Source organism: Ranitomeya imitator, chromosome 3 (genome assembly GCF_032444005.1).
Source record: "Ranitomeya imitator isolate aRanImi1 chromosome 3, aRanImi1.pri, whole genome shotgun sequence".
NCBI classification, from domain to species: Eukaryota; Metazoa; Chordata; class Amphibia; order Anura; family Dendrobatidae; genus Ranitomeya; species Ranitomeya imitator.
Genome location: NC_091284.1, coordinates 139,325,214 through 139,342,252, shown reverse-complemented (window position 1 = coordinate 139,342,252; position 17,039 = coordinate 139,325,214). Strand labels below are relative to the sequence as shown.

The 17,039-nt window shown below is 44.0% G+C and overlaps 1 protein-coding gene across 4 annotated transcripts in view; it reads right to left on the bottom strand.

Moving 5' to 3' along the window:
• The window catches only part of PHKA2 (phosphorylase kinase regulatory subunit alpha 2), a 144,284-nt gene that overhangs the window by 55,911 nt on the left and 71,334 nt on the right, over positions 1-17,039 (bottom strand). For all 4 annotated transcript variants that reach the window (XM_069761524.1, XM_069761525.1, XM_069761523.1 and 1 more), the window contains 4 exons: positions 15,518-15,662; positions 13,593-13,671; positions 11,262-11,437; positions 9,025-9,201 (listed from right to left, as the gene is read on the bottom strand). In XM_069761524.1, coding sequence (XP_069617625.1) covers positions 9,025-9,201; positions 11,262-11,437; positions 13,593-13,671; positions 15,518-15,662 — 577 coding nt within the window. The remainder of the gene's footprint in view (positions 1-9,024; positions 9,202-11,261; positions 11,438-13,592; positions 13,672-15,517; positions 15,663-17,039) is intronic.

The window sequence follows — 17,039 nt, the reverse complement described above, 5'->3', positions numbered from 1 at the left end:
AGGGCGAAAGCACTGGGGCCCCTCCTGTTGAAGGGACGTGTGGGCTTGGACTGGGGTAAGAAGGTACTCTTACCCCCTGTAGCGTCCGAGATCATTTGATCCAACTGCGTGCCGAAGAGTCTAGAACCCTGGAAGGGCAGACCAGTGAGAGATTTCTTAGAGGCGGGGTCAGCGTTCCACGCTTTTAGCCATAGAATCCGGCGAATGGCGACAATGTTGCTATTAGCCCTGGTGGAGCAGGCCGCTGCATCAAGGGAGGCATTCATGAGGTATTTTCCCGCAAGAGAAATCTGATCCGCGAAATCAGACAGTTCCTCAGCAGGAGCAGAGGCCAAAATGCTCCTGCGCAGGGTCTTGGCCCAGGCTGACACAGCCTTGGCTACCCAGGACGAGGCGAAACTAGGGCAGAGGGAGGCTCCGGACGCCTCAAATGCCGATTTTGCTAATGCCTCGATTTGCCTGTCCGTGGGGTCCTTAAAGGTACCGTCACACTAGACGATATCGCTAGCGATCCGTGACGTTGCAGCGTCCTCGCTAGCGATATCGTCCAGTGTGACAGGCAGCAGCGATCAGGCCCCTGCTGTGCTGTCGCTGGTCGGGGAAGAAAGTCCAGAACTTTATTTGGTCGCTGGACTCCCCGTAGACATCGCTGAATCGGCGTGTGTGACACCGATTCAGCGATGTCTTCACTGGTAACCAGGGTAAACATCGGGTAACTAAGCACAGGGCCGCGCTTAGTAACCCGATGTTTACCCTGGTTACCATCCTAAAAGTAAAAAAAAACAAACACTACATACTTACCTACAGCCGTCTGTCCTCCAGCGCTGTGCTCTGCACTCCTCCTGTACTGGCTGTGAGCGTCGGTCAGCCGGAAAGCAGAGCGGTGACGTCACCGCTCTGCTTTCCGGCCGCTGTGCTCACACAGACAGTACAGGAGGAGTGCAGAGCACAGCGCTGGAGGACAGACGGCTGTAGGTAAGTATGTAGTGTTTGTTTTTTTTTACTTTTAAGATGGTAACCAGGGTAAACATCGGGTTACTAAGCGCGGCCCTGCGCTTAGTTACCCGATGTTTACCCTGGTTACCGGCATCGTTGGTCGCTGGAGAGCGGTCTGTGTGACTGCTCTCCAGCGACCAAACAGCGACGCTGCAGCGATCCGGATCGTTGTCGGTATCGCTGCAGCGTCGCTAAGTGTGACGGTACCTTAAGGGAAGCCGCGTCAGGGATAGACAGAACCGTCTGCGAGGATAGCCTGGAGACGGGCGGGTCGACCTTAGGAGACTCGGACCATTTGGAGACAAGGTCGAAGGGAAACGGGTATAGCACGTCAAGCCGTTTCCTGCCAGGAAAACGCTTACCAGGGTTTTCCCAGTGTGTGGAGGTAGTGTTGTTAAACTCCTTGTGATTAGGAAAAACCCTAGAGGGACGTTTAATCCGTTTAAACGCAACGGAGACGTCCTGAGAGCTCGCTTCATCCTTCTTAAGATCAAGCATCTGAATGATAGCCGAAATAATGCTATCAACCATCTCCTGTGTTCCGGAAGTCTGATCTACATCAGAATCAGATTCCGACTGAGAGGATAGATCAGACCCGACGTCCGCCTGCGAGGAGAGAGAACGGGCAGATAGGGGAATCCCGTCCAGGGAACTGGAAGAGGATCTAGATAAGGTCCTTTTTCTGTCTCTTTTGTCCGGTCTGCCTCTGTGTGGGTCTTGGACAGGTGCGAGCGAATCGCCGTGTGAGGCATTCGTGGCACTGGTGGCATTAGAGAGAAGCGGGATACGTTTAGGTGCCTGGACCAGGGACTGATAAAACTTAGTCAGGTCGGACACTGATTGAGACATAGCAACAGCCCACTCCGGGGGAGGGGGGTGCACTCATCCCGGGACCTAGGAGCCTCCTGAGGGACGGACATGGTGGGAGGAACGCAGGACAGGCAGAAAGGTGAAGGCTGACCTGAGGCCCACTTTTTCTTACAGTGAGCGCAGGCGTAATGGATGGCTGTAGTGGCAAAGGCCGGAGTGGGGTCGGACATAGGTGGATATTGCCTTGTCCTGGAGCGGAGAAGTACTGCCAGGAGGAGTTGAGCCCGAGAGAGCAGTAGCGCTGAGCCAGCTGAAAAACAGCGACAGCGGTAGCGGCAGGTGCTTGTGTCCCCCTGAAATTCTTCTGACCCGTGCGGTGAGCTAAGCTGACAGGGAGCAGGAAGACACAGAAAAGAGTGCTGGGACAGCGCGACACTGTGGGCGGGCACAAGCGATGAAGGGGGAAGCAGGAGAAATGCCCCCAACTGCGCTGAAAAGCTCCTGGCCGCAATAATGCAGGCCGCCACAAGGGGGCGCAGAAGTGCCGAAACAAGAAGGAAAAAACTCCTGGCCGCAATAATTCCGGCCGCCACCAGGGGGCGTAGAGGCGCCGAAAGAAGGTGAAGAAAAAGCCGGGAGAGAAAGAAAAAAACGGCGGGAGCGCACTGTTTGAATCCCGAGGAGGGAAGGAGAAATGCTGGTGTGCAGCAATAGAAAAAAAACGGCGCCAGAAACAAAAGGTAGCGACCCTTCTTCCCTGATGCAGCCCTTTTACTCCCCTAATAAAGATGGAGATGTACCCCCATGTGATGACCCCCCCTTAGAAGATCGCTTGCCGGGCGGCGTGTGGGCTGGGGGTGGGTGGGGGATGTTTCATACTGTTGCTTGAAGATCCCCTACCTGGGGTTGAGGAACGCATCAGGATCCCTTGTAGGTTGGAGGGTCCTGCAAGAAGTCCTCCTTCCCGCGCCACGAACTCTGGCGCAGAAGACGGCGTCGACCCCTAACCAGGGGGAGAGGGTCACTGGAATTGACCGCCGTCTTCCTCTCAGCCCACTCCGAGGAGAGGGATGAGGAGGGGAACAGGCAGGACTGGCCACCGAGGAAAAGGGTCACCCTGAACACCCGAAAGGGTGACAGGGGACAAGTCCTGCCCAGCGGGTCCGAGAGGGTGCGATGTGGGCGATACCACACTGCTTTCTCGGTCGCTCAAAGTGGGGAAAACAGGGTGAGAAATACTGCACCCTGTTACCCTGAAGAAGAGAGTCTGAAAAAGAAAGGGAAAAGGTTAATAAACACAACAAATCCCTGTAAAAAGAAATGCGGATCTGGGGTTAGATCCAGGTCCACCTCCTACAGACACTAAGCAAAAACTGGGTTGCCTGGTGCCTGTCGGAGGGTGTATACTGCCGGGGAGGAGCTACTACTTCTTTATTTGCATAGTGTCAGCAGCATACACCCATGGTTACCTGTGTCCCCCAATGAGGCGAGAAAGAAATACATTTAAAGTGACCCTCCTCTTCTGGACAACTCCTAATGAAGGATCCTGAGAGGTGAAAAAAAAAAAAAAAAAAAAAAAGATACTCCATCTTCCTGCTGGGATCATCATCTGGATGAAAAATCGCATGAGCGCTGCAGCAAATCAGCAGCCAATTAATATGGGTTCTTTGCCTAAAGGTACCGTTACACTAAACGATTTACCAACGATCACGACCAGCGATACGACCTGGCCGTGATCGTTGGTAAGTCGTTGTGTGGTCGCTGGAGAGCTGTCACACAGACAGCTCTCCAGCGACCAACGATGCCGAAGTCCCCGGGTAACCAGGGTAAACATCGGGTTACTAAGCGCAGGTCCGCACTTAGTAACCCGATATTTACCCTGGTTACCATTGTAAATGTAAAAAAAAAAAAAAGACACTACATACTCACATTCCAGTGTCTGTCACGTCCCCCGCCATCAGCTTCCCGCACTGACTGTGAGGGCCGGCCGTAAAGCAGAGCACAGCGGTGACGTCACCGCTGTGCTTTACGGCCGACGCTCACAGTCAGTGCGGGAAACTGACGGCGAGGGACGTGACAGACACCGGAATGTGAGTATGTAGTGTTTGTTTTTTTTTACATTTAAAATGGTAACCAGGGTAAATATCGGGTTACTAAGCGCGGCCCTGCGCTTAGTAACCCGATGTTTACCCTTGTTACAAGTGAACACATCGCTGGATCAGCGTCACACACGCCGTCCAGCGATGTCAGCGGGTGATGCCAGCGACGAAATAAAGTTCTGGCCTTCTAGCTCCGACCAGCGATGTCACAGAAGGATCCTGATCGCTGCTGCGTGTCAAACACAACGAGATCGCTATCCAAGACGCTGCAACGTCACGGATCACTATCGTTCTCGTTGTAAAGTTGCTCAGTGTGAAGGTACCTTAAGACAAAATGCTAAACTGATTAGCGCTTATTGATTAGCGGCAGCACTAACCTGACGCTCTGCCCAGATGTTGTTCAGAGCAGCCTACCCTTAAGGTGGAATCAAATGTACACATTTTCTTGTATTAATTTCTGATAATCCAGTTCAACTGGATGGAACTTACAAAAATCCATGTATGTGTCCTCAAAGCAACCTCATTCAGGCGAACGGTACTGATAGTCCAGTCAAAATAAGGTTTGACCCGGAACAAATTCCAAGAAAGCGTTTTATGATTTTTTTTATTACTATTATATGTGGGGAACAACATATTAAAAGTTTTCCAAAAATTGATCACCACAAAAGTCCTAACTATGATGTCATAAGACGATGACAGCCATCGCACTAAAAATAACGAATATTTCCATATTTCAAAGCTGTAGCTTTAGGTTACAGAAGAGTTTGCATTTTGTATACTATATATTTTCATATAACAATTTTCATACAAAGTTTTATACTAGCTACAGTACAGACCAAAAGTTTGGACACACCTTCTCATTTAAAGATTTTTCTGTATTTTCATGACTATGAAAATTGTACATTCACACTGAAGGCATCAAAACTATGAATTAACAAATGTGGAATTATATACTTAACAAAAAAGTGTGAAACAACTGAAAATATGTCTTTAATTTTAGGTTCTTCAAAGTAGCCACCTTTTGCTTTGATCACTGCTTTGCACACTCTTGGCATTCTCTTGATGAGCTTCAAGAGGTAGTCACCGGGAATGTTCTTCCAACAATCTTGAAGGAGTTCCCAGAGATGCTTAGCACTTGTTAGCATTTTTGCCTTCACTCTGTGCGGTCCAGCTCGCCCCAAACCATCATCTTGCCAGGTCATCTAGTGTAGCACCCCATCACTCTCCTTCGTGGTCAAATAGCCCTTGCACAGCCTGGAAGTGTGTTTGGGGTCATGGTCCTGTTGAAAAATAAATGATGGTCCAACTAAACACAAACTGGATGGAATAGAATGCCGCTGCAAGATGCTGTGGTAGCCATGCTGGTTCAGTATGCCTTCAATTTTGAATAAATCCCCAACAGTGTCACCAGCAAAGCACCCCCACACCATCACACCTCCTCTTCCATGCTTCACGGTGGGAACCAGGCATGTAGAGTCCATCCGTTCACCCCTTCTGCGTCGCACAAAGACACGGTGGTTGGAACCAAAGATCTCAAATTTGGACTCATCAGACCAAAGCACAGATTTCCACTGGTCTAATGTCCATTCCTTCTGATCTTTAGCCCAAACAAGTCTCTTCTGCTTGTTGCCTGTCCTTAGCAGTGGTTTCCTAGCAGCTATTTTACCATGAAGGCCTGCTGCACAAAGTCTCCTCTTAACAGTTGTTGTAGAGATGTGTCTGCTGCTAGAACTCTGTGTTGCATTGACCTGGTCTCTAATCTGAGCTGCTGTTAACCTGCGATTTCTGAGGCTGGTGACTCGGATAAACTTATCCTCAGAAGCAGAGGTGACTCTTGGTCTTCCTTTCCTGGGTCGGTCCTCATGTGAGCCAGTTTCTTTGTAGCGCTTGATGGTTTTTGCCATTGCACTTGGAGACACTTTCAAAGTTTTCCCAATTTTTCGGACTGACTGACCTTCATTTCTTAAAGTAATGATGGCTACTCGTTTTTCTTTACTTTGCTGCTTTTTTCTTGCCATAAAACAAATTCTAACAGTCTATTCAGTAGGACTATCAGCTGTGTATCCACCAGCCTTCTGCACAACACAACTGATGGTCCCAACCCCATTTATAAGGCAAGAAATCCCACTTATTAAAACGGACAGGGCACACCTGTGAAGTGAAAACCATTCCCGGTGACTACCTCTTGAAGCTCATCAAGATAATGCCAAGAGTGTGCAAAGCAGTCATCAAAGCAAAAGGTGGCTACTTTGAGGAACCTAGAATATAAGAAATAATTTCAGTTGTTTCACACTTTTTAAGTTTATAATTCCACATGTGTTAATTCATAGTTTTGATGTCTTCAGTGTGAATGTACAAATTTCATAGTCATGAAAATACAGAAAAATCTTTAAATGAGAAGGTGTGTCCAAACTTTTGGTCTGTACTGTACATGGACAGGCGAGGTCATGACGTCATCCATGATGTCATGACATACATGTACATTTCTACAAATTATAGAATTAATACACAGTGCATTTTAAGACCTACTTCATCACTGAATAAGCGTGTCAGGTCAATAGTCACTATTTTCATCATCAGACACTGCTTCCTCACTCATATTGTCACAATGCCCTTCTTGACATGGTCCGCATACCCGTGAACAGGTAAGTCTGTGTCTTTTGCAAGTGCACCGAAGTGTACTACAACCACGAGAACAATTGCAGCGAATTATTTTCAGAAGTGTTTCTGGCGCGAGTGAAGTATCCATCATCACTGGAACTAGACTGTTGTTCTGCAATTCCCATCCCCATTCAGTAGTGTCCATGGCCTCACCATTGTCCATCCAAAGCATGACTTGGAGGTAACTCCAAAGGGCACGATACTTCATTACAGAGGAGGTCGGTGGCAGTCGTTCAGGTGTAACAAAGATTTTGGCTGAACCAACTTTTTTGCAGAGAGTAGAATACCTGATTGCAGACAGATTGTCTCCAGGTTTGCCCCCATACAATGCCACCATCGCTTTACACCCAGTGTCTTCAATCTCAGCTCTGTTTTTGTAAGGTGTGGAAAAGATTTTAGCATAGCTATTTAAGACCGAGTCTCCCTTCAAAACCGCGGAAGTGGTATCGCAACCCGTGAACGCATGAAGGAACAGAAGACTGCTGCAGGCATGGTTTCCCAGGAACTTCTTCATAACCTTAATGTCGTATACTGTTGCAGGACTCCCTTTATCTGAGTAGAAATAAAGCTTGCTGCCATCGCTGGTTGACGCGTGATGAAGTAACAACACCAAAAGATCTGTATCTTCGCCAATGAGACTAGTACTTTTGTTGGATGACATTGACACTGCTGCCTTAGCAATCTCCACATCTGCATCCCCCTCTGATTGTATTATGTGGCAACCTCTGTCATTCATGCGCTGTGAAACGAGATTGATACGAGACTGTTTGTTCTCCACTTTCGAAAGGAAGTCTTCCTTTTTCCCAACAAATTTCGTTCCTTCAGCAATGTTCACTTTGTTACTTGTTTGTTTTTTGCGCTGTCGCTGATGGGTAATGTCATTAGTCTTTGGTCCTCCAATGTAACCATCATACTATCGTAGCCTTACCATAGTGCTTTAGTGTGAAAGATGCATAGTCTTCAGCGATTGAACAATATGTCTTTCCTTCTGACCACTTCAGTCAATGGAGAAGAGAACCTCCGTCAAGAACATAATGTTCCAGTTCTGGAATATCCTTGAGTACTGCGTCATCTGAACTCTGTTCTTTTATAGCAGCCATCAGTTGTGCTTTGTTTGGTTTGCGTAAGATGTTTTGCCTCAAAGAGGGATGGTGGGTATGGTGAAAGTTCATAGGCCATCACCTCATCAAGGGAAAGATCAGCAGTTTGAGACACCACAAGAAACCTTTGGAACAAAAGAGCGGGGTCTATTGTTTTGTCCTTATCAAGGTCAATAGCCTCACTGGATGCCAGGGTCTTGGCTTTCATTGACTGCTTGTACTTAACTCAAAACAGTGATTGACCCTCCATTGTTGCCACTATTTCTCTGCCAATGGTGAACAGGTTATGAACATTCACATCCTTATTTGCATTGACACCGGTGATAATGTTGCGAAGAGACACTTCATCAGAGAAAGGTGAAAAGGTCTTGAGTTTATCTACAATTTTCTCCAGCTCTTCATTATCTCTTCCCGTCCTTGACGTTCTTGCCTCCTTGTGTTGTTCACTGGTGACAAAGCTCTGGCGAGTAAAACCCTGCATTGCATCACTGTAGGAAGAGGACACTGGCACAGACCGAGTCCACAAGGCCCTCTGATGTTCGGACATTCCACTTCCTCTGGTGAGTCCTCCTGCAGTTTTTAGGGTGTACATCAGAGCTTACTCGATGACTAGGTCGCCACCCAGGCCTGCCCAGTACTGATCAGTCCGCCTTACAACATGTAAGCCATTCATAAATCTATGGAAGACTGCTGGCATATCATCTTCCAGAGTGGTCATAGACTGGAGGTAAAGGTAGGCGGCCTTCACATAGTTCCCATGCCCAGCAGCTGCAAGAATGGGCAAACATTCGCTACAGCATGAAGGTGCATCAGCCATCCTGTACGATCTGCCTCGATAAGCTCCCTTGCTATTCCAAACATCTGTTAGTAATTCAGCCATAGTTTACTGGTACGAGAGTGAGCGGATAATCCGTTTCTTTTGGTGGACAAGAGGTGGACAATTTGATAGACACTGCAAGGCGAGTCGCATTTAACATTTTACAGCTTTGGCGACCATATTCTTTGACGTCACATTTGGACCCTTTGTGGTAGCCCTATCTTGGTAAACTTTTAGTATGTTTTTCCCTACATGTAATACTACCAAAAAAAACTATAAAACGCTTTCTTGGAATTTATTCAGGGTAAAGTATTTTTTTTTCGTATTTTGACTGGACTATGAACCTTCTGATTTTCTTCTTCACTGCTAGAAAAGCATTGAGTTTTTCGGAGGTTTTGATGACCACAGTTTCACTATGATATGGCCAAGAGAGCACATAGTAAATTAGTGAGTTTAATAAGCATGATGGATGATGCGTGGTAAGATTGTAAGCTTCATTGCAAAAATAAGTACACCTTTTTTTTTATAAAAGTCTACTTACTGGGTACTTCCAAGCCCTTTGATTTAGCCATTAGGGAGAGTATATCACGGGTAGAATGGAGAGAACTAAATGTATGGTACTGCGATGAGGTAGTAGAGGTGGGAGGTAAGTGCGTTGTAGAGGCCACGCTTTGCTGCAAGTGGTTTATGTACTGATCAAGTTCATCCAGTGCGTCATCTGAAAAAAGACAAAAAATGACAATATCTCATAAGTATAACTGAACCACTGTATCAGCTCTATAGCTCACAATACAATCCATTATTGTTGTACTTTTTACTGTGCATGTGTACTGCTATACACCATGTCACACCTACAGATCAATAAAAAGAGGAGCAATTTTGCAAAAAATAGAGAGTAGCACTTTACCTATCTTTATCAATATGTCACTTGTCATAAATATGTAATTTTTATTTCTGGCCTTTGTTCTTTTGAATCTAATTTTTTTTTTGTCCCTTCACGTCTCCATTCCTGGAACATAAACCCTACTCTGTTGTATGCGAAGAACCTAGCCTGGTCCTCAGCTCTTCTATGCAGGCATCTTCATGAGGACTAACAAGACTAAATTTATATACCAGGGAGAGGGGGACATAACTCAGGAATGGAGAGCAACAGGGACAAAGCAAAAAAAAAAACAACGGATCCAAGTGATTCCGAGACTGTTTTTTTGCGACATGTTGTACTTCATATTAGTGGTAAGTTTAGGCCAATTTTCTTTATGTTTATTTGTGAAAATATCGAAATTTTGGGAAAAACTTTGTAATTTTTTAATTTTTAATTTTTATGCCCTCAAACCAGATAGTTAGATCTCACAAAATAGTTACCGTAATATGTCTACTTTATATCAGGACCATTTTTTAAACATATATATTTTTTGTTAGGAAGTTAGAAGGGTTAAAAATTGATCAGCAATTTCTTAATTTTCCAACAAAATTGACAAAACTAATTTTTTATGGATCACATCACATTTGAAGTAACATTGAGGGGCCCTACATGATAGAAAATACCTAAAAGTGACACCACTATAAAAACTGTACCCCCAACGTCCTCATTCAGTAAGTTTACTAACCCTTCAAGTGCTTCACAGAAATTAAAGCAATGTGGAAGGAAAAAAATGAAAGTTTTACTCTTTTTCCACAAAAATGTTGGTTTTGCCTCCAATTTTTTATTTTCACAATGGTAATAAGAGAAAATGGACTGTATAGTTTGTTGTGCAATTTCTCCTGAATACGCTGATACCCCATATGTGGTGGAAAACTACTGTTTGTACATATGGCAGCACTCCGAAGGGAAGGAGAACCATTTGACTTTTGAGGTGCAAAATTGGCTGGAATTGAGTGTGGACACCATGTCATGTTTGGAGAGTCCCTGGTGTGACTAAACAGTGGAAAACCCCACCCCTTCACAGAATCTTCTAATGATGAGCCTGCAAAAATGTTAGTTTTGCCCCAAATTTTTTATTTTCACAAGGCTAACAGGAGAAAATGGACTGTACAATTTTTACTAAGTACATTGATACCCCATATGCGGTGGAAAATTACTGTTTAGGAGCACGGCAATGCTTGTAAGGAACACCAATTGAATTTTGGAGCGCAATTTTGGCTGAAATAGATTTCAGATACCATGTCACATTTGAAGAGCCCTTGACATGCCAAAACAGCAGAAACCCCTACAAGTGAAAAGAGAAAACACAATCGTTTGACAATAAATGGCTTCACCCAACCATTAACCATGAGTGGAGAAAAAGTTTTGGTGCTATCATTCATATTCTCTGAAAAAAGGCTAAGAAAGCAAAAATGTTACCGGGGTATGTAAACTTTTGGGCACAACTGTATATAACATTCGGCTGAGTAAATGGAAGATTACCATTTTTTCCACTAAAATGTTGCTTTGGCCCCACATCTTTAAGTTTAAAAAGGGATAATAGGGGAAAACGGACCAAACAATTGTGCAATTTCTCCGGAGTATATCGGTACCCCATATCTGGTCAGTAACTACTTTTGAGGCACAGTGCAAAGCTCAGAAGGAAAGAAGCACCATATTGGAGTTCAGATTTTGCTGGAATAGTTTGAGGGGGCCGTGTCACATTGTCAGAGCCCCTGAGGTGCCAGAACAGCAGAAATCCTCCAAAGTGACCCCATTTTACAAATTACACTCCCCAATGAATTCATCAATGAGTGCAGAGGTTTAAAGACCATGCCCATCTCTGCTCAAACCTCCCGGAATTCCCTACTTTTTACCATTTTCACTGTGGTCCCCTTGAAATCCTCCTAGCTCATACTCGTAGTCATTGTCTGGACTAGAATAGCCTTCACTACTTTCTTCCAACAGCTTTTCATCAGAGTCAGAATCCAGGAAACTTAGGTGAGTGAAAAATGATGTTGTGAGAAACTCCGATAACGCGCCTTGTTTTACTCTGAGAAGAAAAAAGGGTAATGGATTAGATCACAAAAATCATATATTTTATGCATCTCACAATATAACTTAGTTTAAAGGAATTTTTCTATTTCAGGCAGCAGTTTGTTAAAAAAAAACCAAAAAAACCAAATGTGCTTTGCTCACTCTCCCCAGGCCCAGCGTTGAGTCTCTGTCACTTCTCCCGTTGTCTGTTATTGACTGAAGTGCAGCCAGACACCAGGAGAAGCAGCAGAGACTTGATGCTGGACCAATGGAGGTAAGTAAAGCAAGTTTTTTGTTATTTTTTTTTTTAAAAAAACAACATCAGAAAAGCTCTTAAAGTAGATCATTTTGAACAATATATTTAAATGAAAACTAATTCAACCATGATTTTCTTTTTTTTTGTCTTCACATCATTGAAATATCTTATGGGTAGTTTACCCCAACTAAGATCTGTATAGCCTAAAATCTACAAGGCTACGAGTTTTTGGAGCAGAAAATGTATGAAAACTCTCCAAATGCTCCTCAGAAACTCAAAACTCCTCAAAAACTTGAAGTATCCCCTCCAAAAACTCAGCAAAATGACTGTGTTCACATACCCTAAAGGGGCACTTTACTGAGCTCATGAGGTTTTCAATAGATATCAGTTTTCCTACTTGGAATAATGATGGCATATTGATTAGTTATAGTAAGAATGCCCAGACCGGCTTTAGGTCTTCTGACTAGTGATGAGCGAGTATACTCGTTATTCGAGATTTCCCAAGCATGCTTGGGTGGTCTCCGAGTATTGGTTAGTGCTCGGAGATTTAGTTTATGTCACCGTAGCTGCATGATTTGTGGCGTATGACAGCTTGATTACATGTGGGGATTTCCTAACAAACAGGCATTCCTCACATGTATTCAGGCTGTCTAGCAGCCGCAAATCATGCAGCTGTGGCGACAAACTAAATCTCCGAGCACTCACAAATACTCGGAGACCACCCGACCATGCTTGGGAAATCTCGAGTAACGAGTACACTCGCTCATCACTACTCATGACCCAAACTCAGCAGTCGCATGGGTGTCAGGAGACATATGAAACCACATGAAACCATCTTCAGGAGATCACTCACGTGGTAGAATTTTGCCCAGTATTCTGTATAAGTTTTGTAAACCAAAACCAGGAGAGAATCCAAAACCTTTCCATTATACTTTCTCTGTAGGTTCCACTCCATGTTTTGGCTTATTAATAGTGATGCAGAACAAATACTGTACTGTCATGTGAATGCAGCCCAACAGGATTCTGACTATTAATATCACTACCTGGATGTCTAGAATAAAAGACAATAATGAAATTTCACCAACCAAGCGAATAGGTGAGTGTTGTCTCTCAGGCTGCTGCACTTTACCTCACTCTATGGACTCTCTGCTCTGGAGTATGCAACCAGCATGCGGGGTTTATACTGAGCAGGGCGAGCTGAGCAGACTGACAGACATCTGGGAGGGAAAAGCTTACATTACATTTTATTCATTCAAATCCCTGGAGTTTATGAGTCCAGTGGGCGGTCCTAGAGAGTGACTGACAGTCATCCTGGTATGTCTGACAATGCAGAGATAGCTGTAAATCACTGATTAGGACCTCCCACTGGACTCCTGCAAACACCAGGGATTTCAATGAATAAAATACTGAATCTTTTCCAACAAACCTACATATTAGCCTTCTCTCTGTCATGCTGTCTACATCCCATTGTGTATACAATGTGACAAGTTCCCTTAAACATTCCGGGCTTATTAAAACATGGAAAATCTATTTTAAGCTTCTTTTACACCTGTGTATTTGAAGCATATTTTTTATTTGTTAGAGTGTCATGAATTTTACAATACATTTTTTGGGATGATAGGAATAGGTTTTATTTTTTGCATTTTTTTTTCTATAACACGTTAACAAGGAAGCCCTGCTAAAGCAAGTTGTGTTTGGGAAAAGCTAAAAATTACCAATGAAAAACACTCCGGGACCTTAGTAAAGTGTTTAATATTTTCCTATTTTCCGTAAGTACAACTTACTTTGTATTCTTGGACAGTGGGGAGCAGATCCAAATCTTAATTGTGAGTTGAAAAAATTAGAAATGTACAGTGTGCCACTGAAAAAGCAATAACAGAACCGAGCAATTCATATTCTATCACATCCTACATACCTGGCACCTCCTAAGTATCCATCCTCAAGTTTCCTAATTGTAGAGATAATAGCCGGATCTATGTCGGTGCCATCCTCATCTGAAATACAAATTATGTGGATATTACCGTGTGCTAGAGAAATCCGGACTAGCCAAGTGTCTGCAATATATCCTTATATATATCGGAGTATCAGATTCACTACACTATTTTCCTTTCTGAAATCTTATAAGATGCTTCAGTTTTTATGACCTCATTTATTAAGAAATCCAGACTGGTATTTCTGCATCTTAAAGCCACACGTAGGAAATGTGGTGCAGAATTTTCTGCACTAAATCTGCATCTGCAGATTTGATGCAGTTTCTGTGCAGTTTCTGTGCAGTTTCTATGCAGTTTCTATGCAGTTTCTGCGCAGTTTCTATGCAGTTTCTGTGCAGTTTTTGTGCAGTTTCTGTGCAGTTTCTATGCAGTTTCTATGCAGTTTCTGTGCAGTTTCTGTGCAGTACAATGTAAATCAATGAGAAAAGAAAAAAGCTGTGCACATGGTGCAGAAAAATCTGCGCAGAAACGCTGCAGAACTGCACAAAAGAAGCGACGTGCACTTCTTTGAAATCTGCAGCGTTTCTGCGCAGATTTTTCTGCACCATGTGCACAGCTTTTTTCTTTTCTCATTGATTTACATTGTGCTGTAAATCACAGTGCAGTTCTGCAGCGTTTCTGCAGCAGAAAAATCTGCTGCAGTTCTGCACTAAATCTGCATCGTGTGCACATACCCTTAGAGTACGGTCACAACAGGTCCAGGTACCACAGAGGAAAATCCTTATCACGGTTTCAGAGTTGAAGATTTTATAAAATCTTATCCACACGGTACGTAACTAACAAATGGAAGTGATGGTCAGTCTTCTGACGTTAATAAACCAGCACAGAGTAGTTAACATCCGTAGCCTGTTGATGGCTACAGTGAATTTTCACCGCAGATTTCCCCTTTGTACTGCATTCATGATTTGCTTATTCTTAAAGAGGTTGTCCACTACTTTTACATTGATGGCATATCCTTGGGACAGCTCATCAATGTCTGATTGGCCACGGTCCAACACCCAACAACCCCGCCGATCAGCTGTTATCAGTGTGGGCAGCTGCCGGCCGGTAGTACTTACTTGTAGAACTGATTGTCCACTTGTAGTGACCGAGGCTTGGTACTGCACATCCTATGGGAGGCGGATGTGTAGTGCCCTGCGGCGACCACTACAAGTAGACAATCAGTTCCGGAAGAGAGTACTTCCAGTCAGCGTTCGCCACCGATAACAGCTGATTGTCGGGTGTCAGACCATGGCCAATCAGACATTGATGACCTAGCCAAAGCATATGCCATCAATGTAAAAGTAGTGGACAACCTCTTTAAAGGGAACTTGTTACCCTCAAAATCAAAGATGAGCTAAGCCCAGGATTCTGGAATGCTGTAGATAAGCCTCTGATGTATCCTGAATGATGTGAAATAGAGGTTATATTATACTCACCCAAGGGCGGTCCTGCTGCGGTCCAGTCCAATGGGCGTCGCGGTCCGATACGGGGCCTCCCATCTTCATAGGATGATGTCCTCTTCTTGTCTTCACGCTGCGGTGCAGGCGTACTTTGTCTTCCCTGTTGAGGGCAGAGCAAAGTACTGCAGTGCGCAGGCACCGGGAAAGGTCAGAGAGGTCCGGCGCCTGCACACTGCAGTACTTTGCTCTGCCCTCAACAGGGCAGACAAAGTACGCCTGCGCCGCAGCGTGAAGACAAGAAGAGGACGTCATCCTCGATTTTGGGGGTGACAGGTTCCCTTTAAGGGAAAATTCTAACAAGTAAGAAATATTTGAAGCAATGAACTTTTTAATACCTGAATATAGTGGAACTGAAGCCTCAAGCGCCTGCACACCATTAAAATGCTATAGAAAGAAATGTTAATTACTTAGCATGGAGTGAGTGATGGGGAAGGTGAGTGTCGGTCTGCCTGTCATCCTCCAGCATGAAGTCAGGTATGCCAGCTCAGTCCGGAGCATCTCAACAATCATCTTGCTGTCCAGAGCCAGATAGAAGTGGTGCTGATCTGTAAACTAGACGGAGAGCCATGGTATCATGGAAGTCAATGTATGTGTAAGTACACATTTTGTTTCAATTTATCATATTTCAAAATGAGTATATTTGTTCCAATGATACATTTGCAAATTGTACTAAGAGTGCAGCAGGCTGGGGCAGCGTATCCGCACTGCAAAACCTTCAGCTTAATTCGGGCTTTTAGTGGCTACTGTTTTAAATACAATCAGCTCCCATTACCAAAATCATGACCACTAATACAGAATAAATCGAGCCAAAAACCAGCTGGTCATGGCGTATACGGAATAAATCGAGACAAAAACCACACGGTCATGGCCTTATTCACGGTGCCACTCTCTGCCTAGACATCTCCAAATGACTTGAAGAGTTTATGTCTGTATTCACTTATGTGTCGGATGCAAAGTGTGCGAGATCACTTTGTTACTACACTCACTTAATATATAAAAAGATTTCAAAATCACAAAGTGGACGCTTCCTGGACAGAGAACAGCAAATATATTTTGCAATGAATGAAGCACAGAAAAATATGATGCACAAAAGAGATAAAATAAATATACCTTCCCGTGTAAAAGATAAATACATTATATAACTAAGGTATATACATTTAGAGGGGTTGTCAGGTAAAAACAAGTTCTCACTTATCCACAGTATGGTTGATAACTTGCTGATCGGTGGGTGTCCCATTGCTGGGATCTGCACTTATATCCAAGTTACAACCATGGAGCAGCAGTCAAACGCCCAATCACCGCTCCATTCATTCTTTATGGAGGTGCTGGACAAAGCTTAACATGGCACTCGGCCGCCCCATGTGGAATAAATGAAGTGGCAGTCGAGCATCGCACACTGGACTCCAGTCTAAGGAGGATACAAATTCCCTGTTCTGACGATCGGTGAGATTCCCAGCTGTCGGACCCCCACTGATCAGGAGGCCATCACCGATCCTGTGTATAGGAGAGATTGTCCAGTGAAAACAAGATAAGATGACAAACAAAAATAACTTTGAAAAAAGCAATTTTTTTAATGGGTTAACTTTTTGATATTCCTTAATAGAATATTTAGGCAAATGTTGACAAAAGGTAATGTCTAGGATAAATGGGAAAATAGTGCACCACCAAGTAGTTGGAATCAAGTCAATACAGAAGAAAATAAACAGTTCTGCTTTGTGCATGTGTTACATAGTTTCTTATCAGGAGTATTGCATAATAGTCACACATCACTACTATGACGTATTCATACCTTTTTGGGACCTGACAGTGTGTATTGCTTCTCTCTTTTACATATAGGTATTTCTATATTATATTATACTTTATAGATATTTACACAAATCTATACATTCTCTCTGTATATTATTACCTTTAGTTCATAATTGCTGACAG